The 19747-nt window shown below is 48.2% G+C and overlaps 1 protein-coding gene across 7 annotated transcripts in view; it reads left to right on the forward strand.

Moving 5' to 3' along the window:
* LOC127581246 (SH2B adapter protein 2) overlaps positions 1–19747 on the forward strand; it is a 120666-nt gene that overhangs the window by 46409 nt on the left and 54510 nt on the right. For 4 of the 7 annotated variants that reach the window (XM_052035441.1, XM_052035439.1, XM_052035440.1 and 1 more), the window contains one exon: positions 7609–7695. The exons of the other annotated variants lie outside the window; for them this stretch is intronic. In XM_052035441.1, coding sequence (XP_051891401.1) covers positions 7609–7695 — 87 coding nt within the window. The remainder of the gene's footprint in view (positions 1–7608; positions 7696–19747) is intronic. 7 annotated transcript variants of the gene reach the window in all.

Consider the following 19747-nt stretch of genomic DNA (forward strand, 5'->3'; position numbering starts at 1 on the left):
CTCTCTTTGCCTCCTGATTTCCCTCTTAAGAGTATTCTTAGTCTTTCTATAGTCCTCAAGGGAGTCACTCGTCTCCGACCTCCTAAACCCAATGTATGCCTCCTTTTTCTTGACCAGAGCCTCAATATCTCTCAGCCAGGGCTCCCTAAACTTTCCAGGTTTACCCTTCACCCCAACAGGAACATGCTGCTCCTGGACTCTTGATATCTCGCTCTTAAAAGCCTCCCACTTGCCATTCATTCCTTTCCCTTAAACAGGCTCTCCCAGCCGACCTCTGCTAGATCCTGCCTAACTCCCTCAAAATCAGCCCTGCTCCAGTTTAGGACCCTAACCTGTGGACCTGTCCTATCCTTTTCCATCACTATCTTAAAACTAGTAGAATTATGGTCACTGGAGCCAAAGTGCTCCCTGACCGCCACCTCAGTTACCTGCCTGAACTCGTTCCCTAAGAGGAGGTCCAGTATTGCACTGTCCTGATAAAGGCCACGTATATTGACTCAGGAAACTTTACGGGACACATTTCACGAATTCCACCCCATCCAGGCCTTTAACACTCTGGGTGGCCCAGTCAATACCGGGGAAATTAAAATCTCCCACTAATACAACACTGTTATTCTTACAACTATGAGCAATTTCTCTACACACCTGCTCCTCAAGTTCCCACTGACTATTGGGGGGGTGGGGGGGGGCGGTCTATAATTCAGCCTCACTAGAGTGACTCTCCCCTTCTTGTTTCTAAGTTCTGCCCATACGGCCTCACTGGACGATCCCCAAGAATGTCGTCTCTAAGCTCTGCTGTTACATTCTCCCTTATCAAACCGGCAACATCCCCTCCTCGCTCACCTGTACCTCTGGCACACCTGTGGCATCTGTATCCTGGAACATGGAACATAGAACAGCACAGCACAGTCCGGGCCCTTCAGCCCACGATGTTGTTCTGACCTGTATAAACCTACTCTGTGATCAATCTAACCCTTCCCTCCTACACAGCCCATAACTCTCAGTTTTTCTTACATCCATGTGCCTGGCGAAGAGTCTTTTAAATGTCCCTATTGTATCAGACTCCGCCACTACCCCCGGCAGTGTGTTCCAGGCACCCACCAGTCTCTGTGTAAAAAAAAAACCTACCTCTGACATCTCCCCTAAACTTTCCTCCTCTGACCTTAAACTGATATTGGCCATTGCTGCCCTGGGGAGAAGATGTTGGCTGTCCACTCTGTCTATGCCTCTCATAATCTTATACACCTCTATCAAGTTGCCTCTCATCCTCCATCTCTCCAAGGAGAAAAGCTCTAACTCGCTCAGCCTTTCCTCATAAAACATGTTCTGTTATCCAGGCAGCATCCTGGTAAATCTCCTCTGCACCCTCTCTGAAGCTTCCACATCCTTCCTGTAATGAGGTGACCAGAACTGAATGCAGTACTCCGAGTGTGGTCCAACCAGAGTTCTGTAGAGATGCAACATTACCACGTGGCTCTTGAACTCAATCCCCCGACTAATGAAGGCCAGCACACCATACACCTTCTTAACCAATATATCAACTTGGGTGGCAACTTTGAGGGATCTATGGACTTGGACCCCAAGATCTCTCCACTCCTCCACACTGCTAAGAATTCTGCCTTGTACTCCACCTTCAAGTTCGATCTTCTAAAGTGTATCACTTCACATTTTTCCAGATTGAACTCCATCTGCCACTTCTCCATCCAACTCTGCATCCTGTCTATATCCCGTTGTAACCTATGACAACCTTCTACACTATCCACAACACCTCCAACCTTTGTGTCATCTGCAAACTTACTAACCCACCCTTCCACTTACTCATCCAAGTCATTTATAAAAATCAAAAAGCGCAGAGGTCCCAGAACACATCCCTGCGGAACACCACTGGTCACTGACCTCCAGGCAGAATGTGCTCCATCTACTACCACCCTCTGCCTCCTGTGGGCAAGCCAATTCTGAATTCACGCAGCCAAGTATCCAGGGATCCCATGCCACATAACGTTATGGATGGGCCTACCATGGGGAACCTCGTCAAATGCCTTACTGAAATCCATATACACCACATCCACCACTCTACCTTCATCAATTTGTTTTGTCACCTCCTCAAAAAACTCAATTAGGCTCATGAGGCATGACCTGCCCCTCACAAAGCCACACTGACTGTCCCTAATAAGTCTATGCTTCTCCAAATGCTCATAAACCCTGCCCCTAAGAATCCTCTCCAATACTTGCCCACCACTGATGTAAGACTCACTGGTCTATAATTCCAATGATTATCCCTATTACCTTTCTTGAACAAGAACCATAGAACAGTACAGCACAATACAGGCCTTTCGGCCCACCATGTTGTGCTACCCTTCAAACCACACCTAAGACTATCTAACCCCTTCCTCCCACATATCCCTCTATTTTGAATTCCTCCATATGCTTATCTAACAATCTCTTGAACGAGACCAACATATCAGCCTCCACCACCACCCCAGGCAACGCACACCATGCAACAACCACTCTCTGGGTGAAAAACCTCCCTTTGACGTCTCCCTTGAACTCCACCCCCCCCCACCCCCCCACCCATTACCTTAAAGCCATGCCCTCTTGTATTGAGCATTGGTGCCCTGGGAAAGAGGCGCTGGCTGTCCACTCTATCTATCCCTCTTAATATTTTGTACACCTCTATCATGTCTCCCCTCATCCTCCTCCTCTCCAAAGCCCTAGCTCCTTTAGTCTCTCCTCATAATCCATACTCTCTAATCCAGGCAGCGTCCTGGTAAATCTCCTCTGCACCCTTTCCAATGCTTCCACATCCTTCCTATAATGAGATGACCAGAACTGGACACAGTACTCCAAGTGTGGCCTAACCAGAGTTTTGTAAAGCTGCATCATTACTTCGCGGCTGTTAAACTCGATCCCATGACTTATGAAAGCTAATATCCCATAAGCTTTCTTAACTACCCTATCCAGCTGTGAGGCAACTTTCAGTGATCTGTGTACATGAACCCCCAGATCCCTCTGCTCCTCTACACTGCCCAGAATCCTGCCATTTACCTTGTACTCCGCCTTGGAGTTTGTCCTTCCAAAGTGTACCACCTCACACTTCTCTGGATTGAACTCCATCTGCCACTTCTCAGCCCAGCTCTGCATCTTATCAATATCCCTCTGTAAACTTCAACAGCACTCCACAGTATCCACAACACCACTGATCTTTGTGTCATCTGCAAACTTGCTAACCCACCCTTCCACCCCTTCATCTAAGTTATTAATAAATATCACAAAAAGTAGAGGTCCCAGAACCGATCTTTGTGGGACACCACTAGTCACAGCCTCCAATCCGAATGCACTCCCTCCACCACAACCCTCTACTTTCTACAGGCAAGCCAATTCTGAATCCACACGGCCAATCCACCCTGGATCCCTTGGCCTCTGACCTTCTGAAGAAGCCTACCATGTGGAACCTTGTCAAATGCCTTACTAAAATCCATGTAGACCACATCTACTGCACTACCCTCATCAATCTTCCTGGTCATCTCAAAGAACCCTATCAGACTTGTGAAGCTTCTTCCCTTCACAAAGCCATGCTGGCTGTCCCTAATCAGTCCATGATTCTCTAAATGCTCACAGATCCTATCTCTTAGAATCCTTTCTAACAGCTTACCCACCACAGACATAAGGCTCACTGGTCTGTAATTCCCTGGACTATCCCTACTACCTTTTTTGAATAAGGGGACAACATTCGCCACCCTCCAATCCTCCAGTACCAATCCCGTGGCCAACGAGGACTCAAAGATCCTAGCCAACGGTTTAGCAATCTCCTCCCTTGCCTCACGAAGCAGCCTGGGGAATATTCCGTCAGGCCCCGGGGACTTGTCTGTTCCAATATTTTCTAACAGCTCCAACACGTCCTCTCTCTTGATACCTACATACTCTAGAACATTACCCTTACTAACACTGTCCTCAGAGTCATCAAGACCCCTGTCCTTGGTGAATACTGAAGAGAAGTATTCATTGAGAACCTCACCCACTTCCACAGCTTCCAGGCACATTTTCCCACCTTTATCTCTAATCGGACCTACCTTTACTCTCGTCATCCTTCTGCTCTTCACGTATGAGAAAAAAGCCTTGGGATTCTCCTTAACCCCACTCACCAAAGCCTTTTCATGTCCCCTTTTTGCTCTCCTCAGCCCTTCTTAAGTTCCTTCCTATACTCTATATTCCTCACGAGCCCTGTCTGATCCTTGCTGCTTACACCTTATGTATGCTGCCTTCTTCTTCCTAACTAGTTGTTCCACCTCTCTTGTCACCCACGGTTCCTTCACCCTGCCATTCTTTCTCTGCCTCACCGGGACAAATTTATCCCTAACGTCCTGCAAGAGATCCCTGAACATCGACCACATCTCCATAGTACATTTCCCTTCAAAAATGTCATCCCAATTTACACTCTCAAGTTCTCGCCTTATAGCCTCATAATTCTCCTTTCCCCAATTAAATATCTTCCCGTCCTCTTTGCTCCTATCCCTGTCCATGACAATGTTAAAGGTTATGGAGCAGTGGTCACTGTCCCCCAAATGCTCACCCACTGAGAGATCTGTCACCTGACCCGGTTCATTACCTAAAACTAGATCTAATATGGCATTCCCTCTAGTTAGCCTGTCGACATATTGTGTCAGGAATCCATCCTGGACACACTTGACAAAATCTGCCACATCTAAACCTTTGGCACTAAGCAGGTGCCAATCAATATTTGGGAAGTTGAAGTCTCCCGTGATAATAACCCTGTTATTTTTGCATCTTTCCAAAATCTGCCTCCTAATCTGCTCCTCGGTATCCCTGCTGCTACCAGGGGGCCTATAGAATACTCCCAGTAGAGTAACTGCTCCTTTCTTGTTCCTAACTTCCACCCATACTGACTCTAGAGAGGATCCTTCTACATTATCCACCCTTTCTGCAGCTGTAACAGTGTCCCTGACCAGTATCACCACCCCTCCTTCCTATCCCTTTTAAAACACTGAAAACCAGGAATATTCAATATCCATTCCTCCCCTGATGTCAGCCATGTCTCTGTAATAGCCGCAATATCATAGTCCCATGTACTTATCCAAGCTCTCAGTTCATCTCCCTTATTCCTGATGCTTCTTGCATTTAAGTAAATGCACTTTAGCCCATCCACCTTACTACTTTTATAGCCTGTACTCTGCTTCTCCTTCCTCAAAGCCTCTCTACCTGTTAGATCTGACTTTTCCCCATCCCCTTCTTCCTCTGACCTACTCCTCTGGTTCCCTTCCCCCTCACAAACTAGTTTAAACCCTCCTGAACCACCCTAGCAAACCTGGCTGCAAGGATATTCGCCCCCACCCCCCCTCGGGTTCGGGTGTAAACCATCCTCTCTGTACAAGTCCCACCTTCCCCTGAAGAGATCCCAATGATCCAAAAATCTAAAACCTTCCCTCCTGCACCAACTTCTCAGCCACACAGTTATTTGCCATCTCCTCGAGTCCCCTATCACTACTGCCTTCCTCTTCTCCTCCCTTCCCTTCTGAGCAGCAGGATCGGTCCCAGTGTCAGAGACCTGGCTACTGCTGCTTGGCCCCGGCAGGTCATCTCCCTCAACAGCTTCCAAAGCGGAGAACCTGTTACTGAGGGCAACAGTCTCCGGGGTCCTCTGCTCCATCTGCCTGTTCGTTTTCTTTTTCCTTTTCCCTCCCCTGATGGTCACCCTTCTGTCTACTTCCTGGTCCCCAGAAGTACCTGCTGTAAGGGGGGTGACTGTCTCCCAATGCACAGTATCGACATAACTCTCTCCCTCACTGATGCTTTGCAGTGTTTGAAGCTGTGACTCCAGCTCATCAATTCTGAGCTGAAGTTCCTCCAGCCTCAAGCACTTACTGCAGATGTGGCCATCGTGGACCACGTCAAGGTCCACGAGCTCCCACATCAAGCAGCTGCAGCACACAACCATGTCCTCCATCTGAACTAATTCTTTTGTTTTCTCTCCCCTACCTAGTTTTTTCCTACTTAAAAATTTATAACAGATAACAGGTAAACCTTACCTTTACCGACCAGCTACTCGCCCGCCTCGTCCCTTTAAGCCGAAGCCCCTTGAGCCAAAGCCCAAAACACTCTGCTCCCTCTCACCCCACTGCCTGCTCTGACGCTGCCCGCTGGATATGGCAGTCTTCTTTTTAAACTCTGCGCGCGCTAACGACTGATGTCACACGCCTGTGCACCTACTCCCCACTATCCCTGAAACTGTTACAAGAAAAAAAAACTTATCTCTTCGGAACATCTCAGCTGCTTCCGTCCGCTGGCTTCTCACTCCCGATCGAAACACCATCTCTTTTTAAACAACATTTTCCCATCCTCTCTGATTCAAGTGCAACCCATCCCTCTTGTACAGGTCACCGCTACCCTAGAAAAATCCCAGTGGTCCAAGAACCTGAATCCCTGCCCCCTGCACCAGGTTGTCTAAGTATGATGAAGTTACCCCCTTGGATGCTGCAAATGTGTGCAGAATCTCTGTCAGCTGTTGGCAGCCTCCAGGTTGGACCTGTAGATCTCCTCTTCACCTTTTGGTTGGGAATGTTGGTTCTGATTCCCAGTTCAATTCCCATCCTGCCATCTTTAGTTCAGTCCCGTCTGTCGGGCAGGCAAAGCCCTGCCATTGTTACTCGATCACAAAGTCATTACCATCGTGGATTGTGTCGGGAAAGCCAAGCCTCAGTTCTGCACCCTGATTGGTTGAGATGTAAGGCCTATTTATTTGGCCTGTCCCGTAATGCTCTCAGTGCTCCACTTCTGTTGGCGTCATTCCACCCTACAACTGTGGAGCACCCTGCCAACCGGGATTTGGTATCTCGGTCATGCCAGGGATTAAATATCAGGCATTCTGATTCGCTTAATCGCTGTGTAAACCATGGGAATTATCAGTGGATCTTTTTAAAGCGTTTAATGGGAATTCCTGTTGCAGTGTATTGAAGCGCAGTTCAAGCTATGAGAAGCATAATTGGCTTCTGGCAAAGATTTCCAAAGTTTTGCTGTCTTATAATTATAGTCTGCTAGATTTCCGGCACGGATCAGTTAACCGTGCAGTTAGTGCTCCCTGATGTAAGGAATTCTTACTTGTGCAGTCTGAGCTGTTTGTCTACTGGGTTGAAAGATGCTGTTGTTAGGAAGTGAACACTGCAGGAACTCTGAGTATCGAGGTCAACACTTCAGCAACATGCTTCAAACTGCATTCTCACACCAAGTTGTTTAACCTTAAGACCACTTACATTTGCGATGTCTTCCAGCTTCTGTGGTGAGAGACATAGTCATGGTTCAGGCCTACAACCCTTGGTCAGAACGTTTCGTGTTTCCAGCAGCTGCAGTTGGTTTGATTTTCCTTTCCTCAAGCCTGACTCTGTCTTGTAGCTGTTGCTCTGTAGCCCTGCTCTGTATGCTTCAGGACAATGAGCGTTAATCTGCCTGCTTTTTACCGACGTTTTTTTTACCTATCTCACTCGTTCAACCAGTGAGTTCCAGACCCCTATCACTTTGGGAGGGAGGGGAGGGGAGGGGAAGCCTTCACTCCCAATTACAAATCCTAATTATCCAAATTCATTCCCTCTACCACAGGTGCAGAGTGGCAGCAGTGTGTACCATCTAGAAAATGTACTGCAATATTGGTCTCAACCTCTCAGACCCACAACCTTTACCACCAAAGTGCACAAGAAAACCTTCACTGGCAGGTTCCCTGTGGTGGAAGGGATGAGTCTTCAGCATGGTGGTTGAAGGGAGCGTCAGTCCTGGATTTGTGTCAGCATTAGGCACCCAGTTGTTGGAAAGGCTTTGGGTTGTCAGGAGTGAGTCACTCTGACCTTGTTATGTACCTAGTCCTATTGATCTTCTGGTCAAAGGTGGTGAGGTTGGGGAGCGACACACAGATAGTCTGGAGCAGGGCACTGTTAAGGTGTTAAATGGCGTGGAACGGGGTGAATAAATCGCCAGGGCTGGATGAGATCTGTCCCAGAGTGCAATGGGAAGCAAGGGAGGAGTCAGCTGGGGCCTGATGGAAATCTTTACATCTTCGTCAGCCACAGGCGAGGGACTGCAGGATAGCAAGTGCTGTTCGTTTATTTAAGAAGGGCAGCAGGGATAAGCCAGGGAACTGCAGGTCAGTGAGTCCTGAAATCCAAAGGGACAGGATTTATATTCATTTGGAAAGACGGGCTGGTCAGGGATGTCAGCATGGCCTGGTGGGGAAAACCCTGTCTCATGAATGTGAGTTCCTTTATTTGAGAAGATGACAGGAGATTGGTGACGAGGAGGGCTGGCAGGGGTGGGGCAGTGGGTGTTCTCCACATGGACCTCGGTAAGGCGTTTCATAAGGTCCCTGATGGGAGGCTGATCCAGAAGATCACGATGCATTGGATCCAGGGTGACTGGGTAGTCTGTATTCAGAACTGACTTACCCATAGATGGCAGTGGTGGAAGCTGTTATTCTGGCTGGAAGTCTGTGACCAGTGGTGTTCCGCAGGGATCGGTGCTGGGACCTCTGCTGTTTGTAATATGTGTAAATGACTTGGATGAAAGTGTGGATGAGTGGGTTAGTAAGTTTGCAGACGACACGAAGATCGGTGGAGTTGCAGACAGTGAAGAGGTTTGTCACAGGATGCAGCAGGATGTAGATCAGTTACAGATATGGGTGGAGAAATGGCAAGTGGAGTTTGATCTGGGCAGGTGTTGCATTTTGGGAGTTCAAGTGTCAGGGGAAAGTGCACAGTTAATGGCAGGATCCTTAACTGTTGCTGTACAGAGGGATCTTGGGGTCCAAGTCTGTAGCTCCCCGAAAGTGGCTGCACAAGTAGATAGGGTGGTAGGGCAGGTGTATGGCACGCCTGCCTTCGTTGGTCCGGCCCTTGAGTATAAGGGTCAGGAAGCTGTATAAAACTTTGGTTTCGCTGCACTGTGTGCAGTTCTGGTTGCCCCATTACAGGAAGGATGTGGAGGCTTCAGAGGGGGTGCAGAAGAGGTTCACCAGGATGCTGCCTGAGTTAGAGGGTATTAGCTGTAACGAGAGAACCATAGAACAATACGGCACAATACAGGCCCTTCGGCCCACCATGTTGTGCCGACCTTTAAACCACACCTAAGACTATCTAACCCCTTCCTCCCACATATCCCTCTATCTTAAATTCCTCCATATGCTTATCTAACAATCTCTTGAACTTGACCAATGTATCAGCCTCCACCACCACCCCAGGCAGTGCATTCCATGCACCAACCACTCTCTGGGTGAAAAACCTCCCTCTGACATCTCCCTTGAACTTCCCACCCATTACCTTAAAGCCATGCCCTCTTGTATTGAGCATTGGTGCCCTGGGAAAGAGGCGCTGGCTGTCCACTCTGTCTATTCCTCTTAATATTTTGTATACCTCTATCATGTCTCCTCTCATCCTCCTCCTCTCCAATGAGTAAAGCCCTAGCTCCTTTAGTCTCTCCTCATAATCCATACTCTCTAATCCAGGCAGCATCCTGGTAAATCTCCTCTCCATCCTTCCCATAATGAGGCGACCAGAATTGAACACGGTACTCCAAGTATGGTCTAACCAGAGTTTTGTAAAGCTGCATCATTACCTCGTGGCTCTTAAACTTGATCCCATGACTTATGAAAGCTAACATCCCATAAGCTTTCTTAACTACCCTATCCACCTGTGAGGCAACTTTCAGTGATCTGTGGATATGAATCCCCAGATCCCTCTGCTCCTCCACACTACCCAGAATCCTGCCATTAACCTTGTACTCCGCCTTGGAGTTTGTCCTTCCAAAGTGTACCACCTCACACTTCTCCGGATTGAACTCCATCTGCCACTTCTCAGCCCAGCTTTGCATCCTATCAATATCCCTCTGTAAGTTTCGACAGTCCTCCACACTATCCACAACACCACCAACCTTTGTGTTGTCTACAAACTTGCTAACCCACCCTTCCACCCCCTCATCTAAGTCATTAATAAATATCACGAAAAGTAGAGGTCCCAGAACCGATCCCTGTGGGACTCCACTAGTCACAGCCCTCCAATCCGAATGCACTCCCTCCACTACAACCCTCTGCTTTCTACAGGCAAGCCAATTCCTAATCCACACGGCCAAGCCTCCCTGGATCCCTTGCCCTCTGACCTTCTGAAGAAGCCTACCATGTGGAACCTTGTCAAACACCTCACTAAAATCCATGTAGACCACATCTACTGCACTACCTTCATCAATCTTCCTGGTCACCTCCTTAAAGAACCCTATCAGGCTTGTGAGGCAAGATCTTCCCTTCACAAAGCCATGCTGGCTGTCCCTTATTAGTCCATGATTCTCCAATGATCATAGATCCTATCTCTTAGAATCCTTTCTAACAGCTTGCCCACCACAGACGTAAGGCTCACTGGTCTGTAATTCCCTGGACTATCCCTACTACCTTTTTTGAATAAGGGGACAACGTTTGCCACCTTCCAACCCTCCGGTACCATTCCTGTGGACAACGAGGACTCAAAGGTCCTAGCCAGTGGTTCAGCAATCTCCTCCCTCGCCTTGCGGAGAAGCCTGGGGAATATTCCGTCAGGCCCCAGGGACTTATCTGTCCTAATATTTTCTAACAGCTTCAACACATCCTCTCTCTTGATATCTGCATGCTAACATTACCCTCACCAACACTGTCCTCAGCGTCATCAAGGCCCCCCTCCTTGGTTAATACTGAGGAGAAGTATTCATTGAGAACCTCACCCACTTCCACAGCTTCCAGGCACATCTTCCCACCTTTATCTCTAATTGGACCTACCTTTACTCTCGTCATCCTCCTGCTCTTCATGTATTAGAAAAAAGCCTTGGGATTCTCCTTAACCCCACTCACCAAAGCCTTTTAATGCCCTCTTCTTGCTCTCCTCAGCCCCTTCTTAAGTTCCTTCCTTGCTACTCTATATTCCCCACGAGCCCTGTCTGATCCTTGCTGCTTACACCTTATGTATGCTGCCGCCTTCTTCCTAACTAGTTGTGCCACCTCTCTCGTCACCCACGGTTCCTTCACCCTGCCATTCCTTCTCTACCTCACCGGGACAAATTTATCCCTAATGTCCTGCAAGAGATCCCTGAACACTGACCAAATCTCCATAGTACATTTCCCTTCAAAAATGTCAGCCCAATTTACACCCTCAAGTTCTAGCCTTATAGCCTCATAATTTGCCCTTACCCAATTAAATATCTTCCCGTCCTCTTTGCTCCTATCCCTGTCCATGACAATGCTAAAGGTTATGGAGCAGTGGTCACTGTCCCCCAAATGCTCACCCACTGAGAGATCTGTCACCTGACCCGGTTCATTACCCAAAACTAGATCTAATATGGCATTTCCTCTGGTCGGCCTGTCAACATACTGTGACAGAAATCCGTCCTGGACACACTTAACAAATTCTGCCCCGTCTAAACCTTTGGTACTAAGCAGATGCCAAGCAATATTTGGGAAGTTGAAGTCTCCCGTGATAATAACCCTGTTATTTTTGCATCTTTCCAAAATCTGCCTCCCAATCTGCCCCTCAGTATCCCTGCTGCTGCTACCGGGGGGTCTATAGAATACTCCCAGTAGAGTAACTGCTCCTTTCTTGTTCCTAACTTCCACCCATACTAACTCTAGAGAGGATCCTTCTACATTATCCACCCTTTCTGCAGCTGTAACAGTGTCCCTGACCAGTAACACCACCCCTCCTCCTCTTCTGCCCCCCTCCCTATCCCTTTTAAAACACTGAAAACCAGGAATATTCAATATCCATTCCTGCCCCGATGTCAGCCATGTCTCTATAATAGCCACAATATCATAGTTCCATGTATTTATCCAAGCTCTCAGTTCATCTCCCTTATTCCTGATGCTTCTTGCATTTAAGTAAATGCACTTTAGCCCATCCACCTTTCTACTTTTATAGCCTGTACTCTGCTTCTCCTTCCTCAAAGCCTCTCTACCTGTTAGATCTGACTTTTCCCCATCCCCTTCTTCCTCTGACCTACTCCTTCGGTTCCCTTCCCCCTCGCAATCTGGTTTAAACCCTCCTGAACCACCCTAGCAAACCTGGTTGCAAGGATATTGGCCCCCCCTCTGGTTCTGTGTAACCCGTCCTCTCTGTACAAGTCCCACCTTCCCCTGAAGAGATCCCAATGATCCAAAAATCTAAAACCTTCCCTCCTGCACCAACTTCTCAGCCACACTTTTATTTGCCATCTCCTCCTATTCCTCCCTTCACTATCACGTGGCACTGGCAGCAATCCTGAGATGGCTGCCCTTGAGGTCCTGTTCTTCAGCCTTCTGCCTGGCTCCCTAAACTCACTTTTCAGGACCTCATCCCTCTTCCTACCTATGTCGTTGGTACCAACATGAACCACGGCTTCTGGCTGTTCTCCCTCCCATTCAAGAATCCTGTGGATCCCATCAGAGACATCCTGGACCCTGGCACCTGGGAGGCAACATACCATCCGGGATTCATGCTCACTGCCACAGAACCTCCTGTCTGTTTCCCTGACTGTCGAGTCCCCTATCACTACTGCCTTCCTCTTCTCCTCCCTTCCCTTCTGAGCAGCAGGACTGGTCCCAGTGCCAGAGACCTGGCTACTGCTGCTAGACCCCGGCAGGTCATCCCCCTCAACAGTCTCCAAAGAAGAACACCTGTTACTGAGGGGAACAGTCTCCAGGGTCCTCTGCTCTATCTGCCTGTTCGTTTTCTTTTTCCTTTTCTCTCCCCTGACGGTCACCCTTCTGTCTACTTCCTGAATCCCAGAAGTACTTGCTCTAAGGGGGGTGACTGTCTCCTGATGTACAGTATCTACATAACTCTCTCCCTCACTGATGCTTTGCAGTGTTTGAAGCTGCAACTCCAGCTCATCAATTCTGAGCTGAAGTTCCTGCAGCCTCAAGCACTTACTGCAGACGTGGTCACCATGCACCCCAGCAGGGTCCACTCGCTCCCACATCAAGCAGCTGCAGCACATCGCCTTGCCCTCCATCTGAACTAATTCTTTCCCTACCTTGTTTTATCTTACTTAAAAATTTATAACAATAACAGGTAAACCTTACTTTTACCTACCAGCTACTCACCCGCTTCGCCCATTACCGCCCAAGCCCCTTGAGTCAAAGCCCAGAACACTCTGCTCCCTCTGACTCCACTGCCCGCTCTGCCGCTGCCCTCTGGATATGGCGGTCTTTTTAAACAGTTTGCGTGCTACCGATGATGTCACGTGCCTGTGCAGTTACTCCCCGCTATCCCTGAACCGTTAGAAAAAAAAACTTATCTGTTCGGAACTCCTCGGCTGCTGCTGCTTGCTCCCGATCGAGAGGTTGGACAAATTTGTGTTGTTTTCTCAGGAGCATCAGAGGCTGAGGGGAGACCTGATGGAAGTTTATAAAATTACGAGGGGCATAGATAAGGTGGTTGGTCAGGGTGAAAATGTCAAATACTAGAGGGCATAGCTTTAAGGTGAGAGAGGGAAAGTTTAAAGGAGATGTGTGGGGCAAGTTTTTTTACACAGCGAGCGGTGGGTGCCTGGAACGGGCTGCCAGGAGAGGTGGTGGAGGCAGATACAGCAGCAACATTAAGAGGTATTTAGACAGACACAGGAACAGGCAGGAAACAGGGATAATGTCCACGTGCAAGCAGAGAGGATTAATTTAATTTGGCATCGTGGTTGGAACAGACATCATTGGTTGAGGGGCCTGTTTTTGTGCTGTCAATTTGTGTGTTGTCTGCAAACTTACTAACCAACCCTTCTACATTTTCATCCAAGTCACTTACATAAAGGTGTTGGCAATGATCCCTGTGGGACACCACTGAGTAAACACCCCTCCACACCACCCTCTATGGCCAAGCCAGTTCTAAATCCAATCTCCCATGATAGGTTCTCTTTCTTTTGGAACTTTTGGAAGTTCGGGGTTGCCCCGTGGATGGAGTGCAGGCAGTCCACAAAGTTATCCCTCCAACCTGTGCAGGGGAGATCACAATGTGAACAATGAACACTAGATTAGAAGAAGTGCCAGTGAATCGCTGCTTCACTGGGAAGGACTGTTTGGGTCCCTGGATGGTGGGAAGGGAAGAGGTCAAAGGACGGGTGTTGCACAAAGTGCTGTAATGGAAGGGAGGGGTACATGGATAATCTGGAGAAGGTGCAATCACTCTGATGGGATTACACAACGGACCCCACCCACGGGACACTGAGGAACGGATATGCAGGCAGATTAGGGACAGATGTAAAAACAATAGGATTGTTGTCATGGGTGACTTCAACTTCCCCAATATAGACGGGGACCTCCATAGCGCAAGAGGTCTAGATGGTGTAGAATTTGTTAGGTGCATCCAGGAGGGTTTCTCAAATCAGTGTGTGGATAGTCCAATGAGAGGAGGGGCCGTACTGGACCTGGTGTTGGGAGATGAGCCTGGCCAGATGACCGACCTTTCAGTGAGAGAACAGTTAGGGAACAGTGACCACAACTCTTTAAGTTTCAAGATAGTTATGAATAAGGATAAGTCTGGGAGAGTATTAAATTGGGGCAGGGTAAATTATGAGAGCATTAGGCAGGAACTAGGGAGAGTTAACTGGGAATAACTGTTTCTGGGCAAGTCCACATCTGACAATGTGGAGGGTGTTTAAAGACCAACTGCACAGAGTGAAGGACGGGGATGTTCCAGTGAGGAGGAAGGACGAGGAGGGCAGGGTGAGGGAACCTTGGATGTCGAGAGAGGTGGTGAACTTAGTCAAGAAGGAAAAGGAAATACCGGTCAGGTTTAGGAAGCTAAAACCAAAGAGGGTCCTTGAGGATTATAAAGAAGCCAGAAGAGAACTCAAGAAGGGAATTAGGAGAGCCAGGAGGGGCCATGAAAGGTCCTTGGCAAGTAGGATTAAAGAGAATCCTAAGGCATTCTGTACACGTATATCAAGAGGATAACTAGGGAGAGGGTGGGAACACTCAAGGATAAAGGAGGGAACACATGCTTGGAGGCGGATGTGGGTGAGATCATAAATGAGTGTGTCGGTATTCATCAAGGAGAAGGACGTGGAGGATGGCGAGACCAGTGTGGAGCGCACTAACATGCCAGGGCATTTTGAGAAAAAGAAAGAGGTGGTGTTGGGTCTCTTGAAGATCATGAAGGTGGACAAGTCCCCGGGGCCTGATGGGATATAGATCAACACACTTCTGGTAACTGCTCCCTCCGTCCCTTTTCTCTGCCCTCCTGACCTTCCCGGCCCCCATCACCATATGTCTTTCCCCTCCCCACCTCCCCACCTGTCCATCACCCACACACCCCTCCCACTGGTTCCCCTCCCCACCTCCCCACCTGTCCATCACCCACACACCCCTCCCACTGGTTCCCCTCCCCACCTGTCCATCACCCACACACCCCTCCCACTGGTTCCCCTCCCCACCTCCCCACCTGTCCATCACCCACACACCCCTCCCACTGGTTCCCCTGTCCATCACCCACACACCCCTGCCACTGGTTCCCCTGTCCATCACCCACACACCCCTGCCACTGGTTCCCCTCCCCACCTCCCCACCTGTCCATCACCCACACACCCCTCCCACTGGTTCCCCTCCCCACCTCCTTCCCTCTATTCCATGCTCCACCTTCCTCTCCAATCATATTCCACAATATTCAGCCCTTTGTCACTTCCACCTATCACCTCCCAGCTTCTGACATCATTCCCACTCTGCCCCTCCCCCATCTGCCTATAACACCCCCCCCCCCCCCCTCACCTGGATCCACCTATCACCTGCCAGCTCTGGCTCCACCCCTTCCCCCCACCTTTTTATACCGGCTTCATCTTTCAGCCCAGATGAAGGGTTTCAACCTGAAATGTCGACCATCCATTCCCCTCCAAAGATGCTGCCTGACCCGCTGAGTCCCTGTGATGCTTTTGTGTGTTGCTCTAGATTCCAGCATCTGCAGTCTCTTGTGTCTTCTGATGGGATAAACCCCAGGTCATTGAGAGAGGCGAGAGATGAGATTGCTGGGGCCTTGGCCAAGATCTTTGTGTCCTCTCTAGCCACAGGTGAGGTCCTGAAGGGCTGGTGAGTAGCTAATGTTGTTCCATTATTCAAGGAGGGAAATAGGGATAATCCTGGAAATCGTAAACTGGTGAGTCTCAGGTAGGGAAGCTATTGAAGAGGATTCTTAGAGATCGGATTTATAAGCATTTGGAAAACTATGGTCTAATTAGAGACAGTCAGCATGGCTTTGTGAAGGGCAGGTCACGTCTTAATAATGAGTTTTTTGAGGCGATGAAGGTGATTGATGAATGTAGAGCAGTAGATGTAGGGCATTCTGACAAGGTCCCTCATGGCAGGCTCATCCGGAAGATTAAGAATGTAAGAGCAGGAGGAGGACATCTGGCCCGTCGAGCCTGCTCCGCCATTCAATAAGATCATGGCTGATCTGGCCGTGGACTCAGATCCACCGACCTGCCTTTTCCCCATAACCCTTCATTCCCCTACATGCAAAAATCTGTAAAATTGTGCCTTAAATAGATTTAATGAGGTAGCCTCTACTCTTTTCCTGGGCAGAGAATTCCACAGATTTGCTACTCTCTGGGAAAAGCCTCATCTCTGTCCTAAATCTACTCCCCCGAATTTTGCTATGTCCCCCAGTTCTAGTCTCACTTACCAGTGGAAACAACCTTCCTGCCTCTATCTTATTTATCCCTTTCATAATTTTACATGTTTCTATAAGATCCCCTCTCATTCTTCTGAATTCCAGCGAGTATAGTCCCAGGCAACTCAATCTCTCCTCATAGGCTAACCCCCTCATCTCCGGAATCAACCTGGTGAACCTCCTCTGCATTGCCTCCAAAGCCAGTATATCTTTCCTCAGGTAAGGAGACCAGAACTGCACGCAGTACTCCAGGTGCGGCCTCACCAGTACCCTGTACAGTTGCAGCATAACCTCCCTGCTCTTAAATTCAATCCCTCCAACAATGAAGGCCAGCATTTCATTTGCCTTCTTGACCTTTTGTGATTTATGCACAAGCACTCCTAAGTCCTTCTGCACAACAGCATGCCGCAATATTTCACCATTTAAATAATAATCTGATCTTCTATTTTTCCTTCCAAAGTGGATGACCTCGCATTTACCAACATTTTACTCCATCTGCCAGACCCTTGCCCACTCACTGAACCTATCTATGTCTCTCTGCAGACTCTCCGCATCCTCTGCACAATTTGCTTTTCCGCTCAACTTTGTGTCATCAGCAAATTTAGATACGCTAGACTTGGTCCCCTCTTCCAAATTGAAAATGTATATCGTAAACAATTGCGGGCCCAGCACCAACCCCTGCGGCAGCCCCGCTCACCACCTATTGCCAACCAGAAAAACACCCATTTATCCCAACTCCCTGCCTTCTATTGGTTAACCAATCCACTATCCATGCTAATACCTTACCCCCAACTCCATGCATCCTTATCTTATGGATAAGTCTTTTCTGCGGCGCCTTATCGAACACCTTATGGAAATCCAAGATTACAACACCTACTTGTTCCCCTCTGTCCACTGCGCTCATTATATCCTCAAAGGGCTCCAGTAAGTTGGTCAAACAGGACCTGCCCTTCCTGAACCCATGCTGTGTCTGCCTGATGGAACCACTTCTATCCAGATGTCTCGCTATTTCTTCCTTAATGATAGCTTCAAGCGTTTTCCTGGATACAGATGTTAAGCTAACTGGCCTATAGTTACCTGCCTTTTGCCTACATCCTTTTTTAAACAGTGGATGCATGGGATCCACGGTGACTTGGCCGTTTGGATTCAGAATTGGCTTGCCTATAGAAGACAAGGTAGTGGTCAATAGGACTGATGCTGGCTGCAGGTCCGTGACTAGTGGTGTTCTGCAGGGATCTGTGCTGGACCTCTGTTGTGATAGATATCTGTAAATGACTATTATTATATATATCATACATACACACACATACACTTGGATGTGAATGTACAAGGCATGGTAAGTTTGCAGATGACGCTAATATAAGGTGGTGTTGTAGGCAATGAGGATGGTTATCAGGAATTATAGAGGGATCTTGATCAGCTGGGTAAGTGGGCCAAGGAATGGCAAATGGAGTTTTATTCAGACAAGTGCAATGTGTTGCATTTTGGGAAAGTCAAATCAAGGCAGAACTTTCATGATGAACAGTAGGGTCTTGGGGAGTGTTGTAGAACAGAGGGACCAAAGAGTACAAGTACATGGTTCACTGAAAGTGATGTCACAGGTAGACAAGGTGGTGAAGAAGGCATTTGGTACGCTGGCTTTTATCTGTCAGGGCACTGAGTATGGAAGTTATGATGTTATGTTGCAGTTGTACAAGATGTTGGTGACACTGCATTTGGAATATTTTACTCAGTTTTGGCCACCCTGCTACAGGAAAGATGTCATTCAGCTGGAGAGAGTGCAGGGGAGATTTACAAAGATGTTGCTGGGACTCGAGGGACTGAATTATGGAGAGACGTTGAGCAGGTTGGGACTTTTTTCATTGGACCGTAGGAGAATGGGGGTGATTTTATAGAGGTGTATAAAATCATGAGGGGCATAGATAGGGTAAATGTACACCAGGCTTTTTCCCAGGGTTGGGGAATCAAGGACTAGACAGCATAGGTTTAAGGTGAGAGGGGAGAAATGTAATAGGAACCCAGGGGGCAACTTTTTCACCCAGAGGGTGGTATGTGGAGTGAGCTGCCAGAGGAAGTGGGTGAGGCAGGTACATTAACAACATTTAAAAGGCACTTGGACAATTACATGGATAGGAAAGGTTTAGAGGGATAGGGGCCAAACACTGGCAGATGAGACTAGCTTAGATGCGAATCTTGATTTGCAAGGACCAGTTTGGCTGAAGGACTGGCTTCAATGCTGAAGGACTCTATGACTTGGATGAAAATGTGGATGGGTGGGTTAGTAACTTTGCAGATTGGTGGCATTGTGGACAGTGTAGAAAATTGCCAAAGGAAACAGTGGGATATCGATCAGTTACAGATGGGCAGAGGAATAGCAGATGGGGTTTAATCCGGGCAAGTGTGAGATGTTGCAGTTTGGGAGATCAAATGTAAAGGGAAAGTACACAGTTAATAGCAGGATGCTTATCGGCATTGATGTGCAGAAGTATCTTGGGGTCCAAGTTCATAGCTCGCTGAAAGTGGCCACAAGTTGATAGGGTGGTAAAGAAGGCATTTGGCATGCTTGCCGTTATTAATCGAGGCACTGAGTTCAAGAGTCAGGAAGTTATGTTGCAGCTTTATAAAACTCTGGTTAGGCCGCATCTGGAGAATTGCATTCAATTCTGGTCACCCCATTACAGGAAGGATGTGGAGACTTTGAAGAGGGTGCAGAAGAGGTTCACCAGGATTCTGCCTGGATTAGAGGGTATGTGCTATAGGGAAAGTTTCGACAAGCTTGGGTTGTGTTCTCTGGAGCAGCGAGGGCTGAGGGGAGACCTGATCAAAGTTTATAAAATTATGATGGATATAGATTGAGTGGCCTCTATCCTATCTCCCTCCACCACTACCCCTGGCAGAGCATTCCAGGTACCCACCACACTCTGTGTAAAACAAAACCTTGCCCCGCACTTCTCCTTTGAACTTGCCCCCTCACCTTAAATGCATGCCCTCTAGTGTTAAATATTTCGACCCTGGGGAAAAAGATACCGGCCTCTACTCTGTCTGTGCCTCCAAAGCAGTCTGAAAAAGCAGCTCATCGCTGCCCCCTCGAGGGCAGAAACACACACATT

The sequence above is a fragment of the Pristis pectinata genome, chromosome 21, assembly GCF_009764475.1.
Source record: "Pristis pectinata isolate sPriPec2 chromosome 21, sPriPec2.1.pri, whole genome shotgun sequence".
NCBI classification, from domain to species: Eukaryota; Metazoa; Chordata; class Chondrichthyes; order Rhinopristiformes; family Pristidae; genus Pristis; species Pristis pectinata.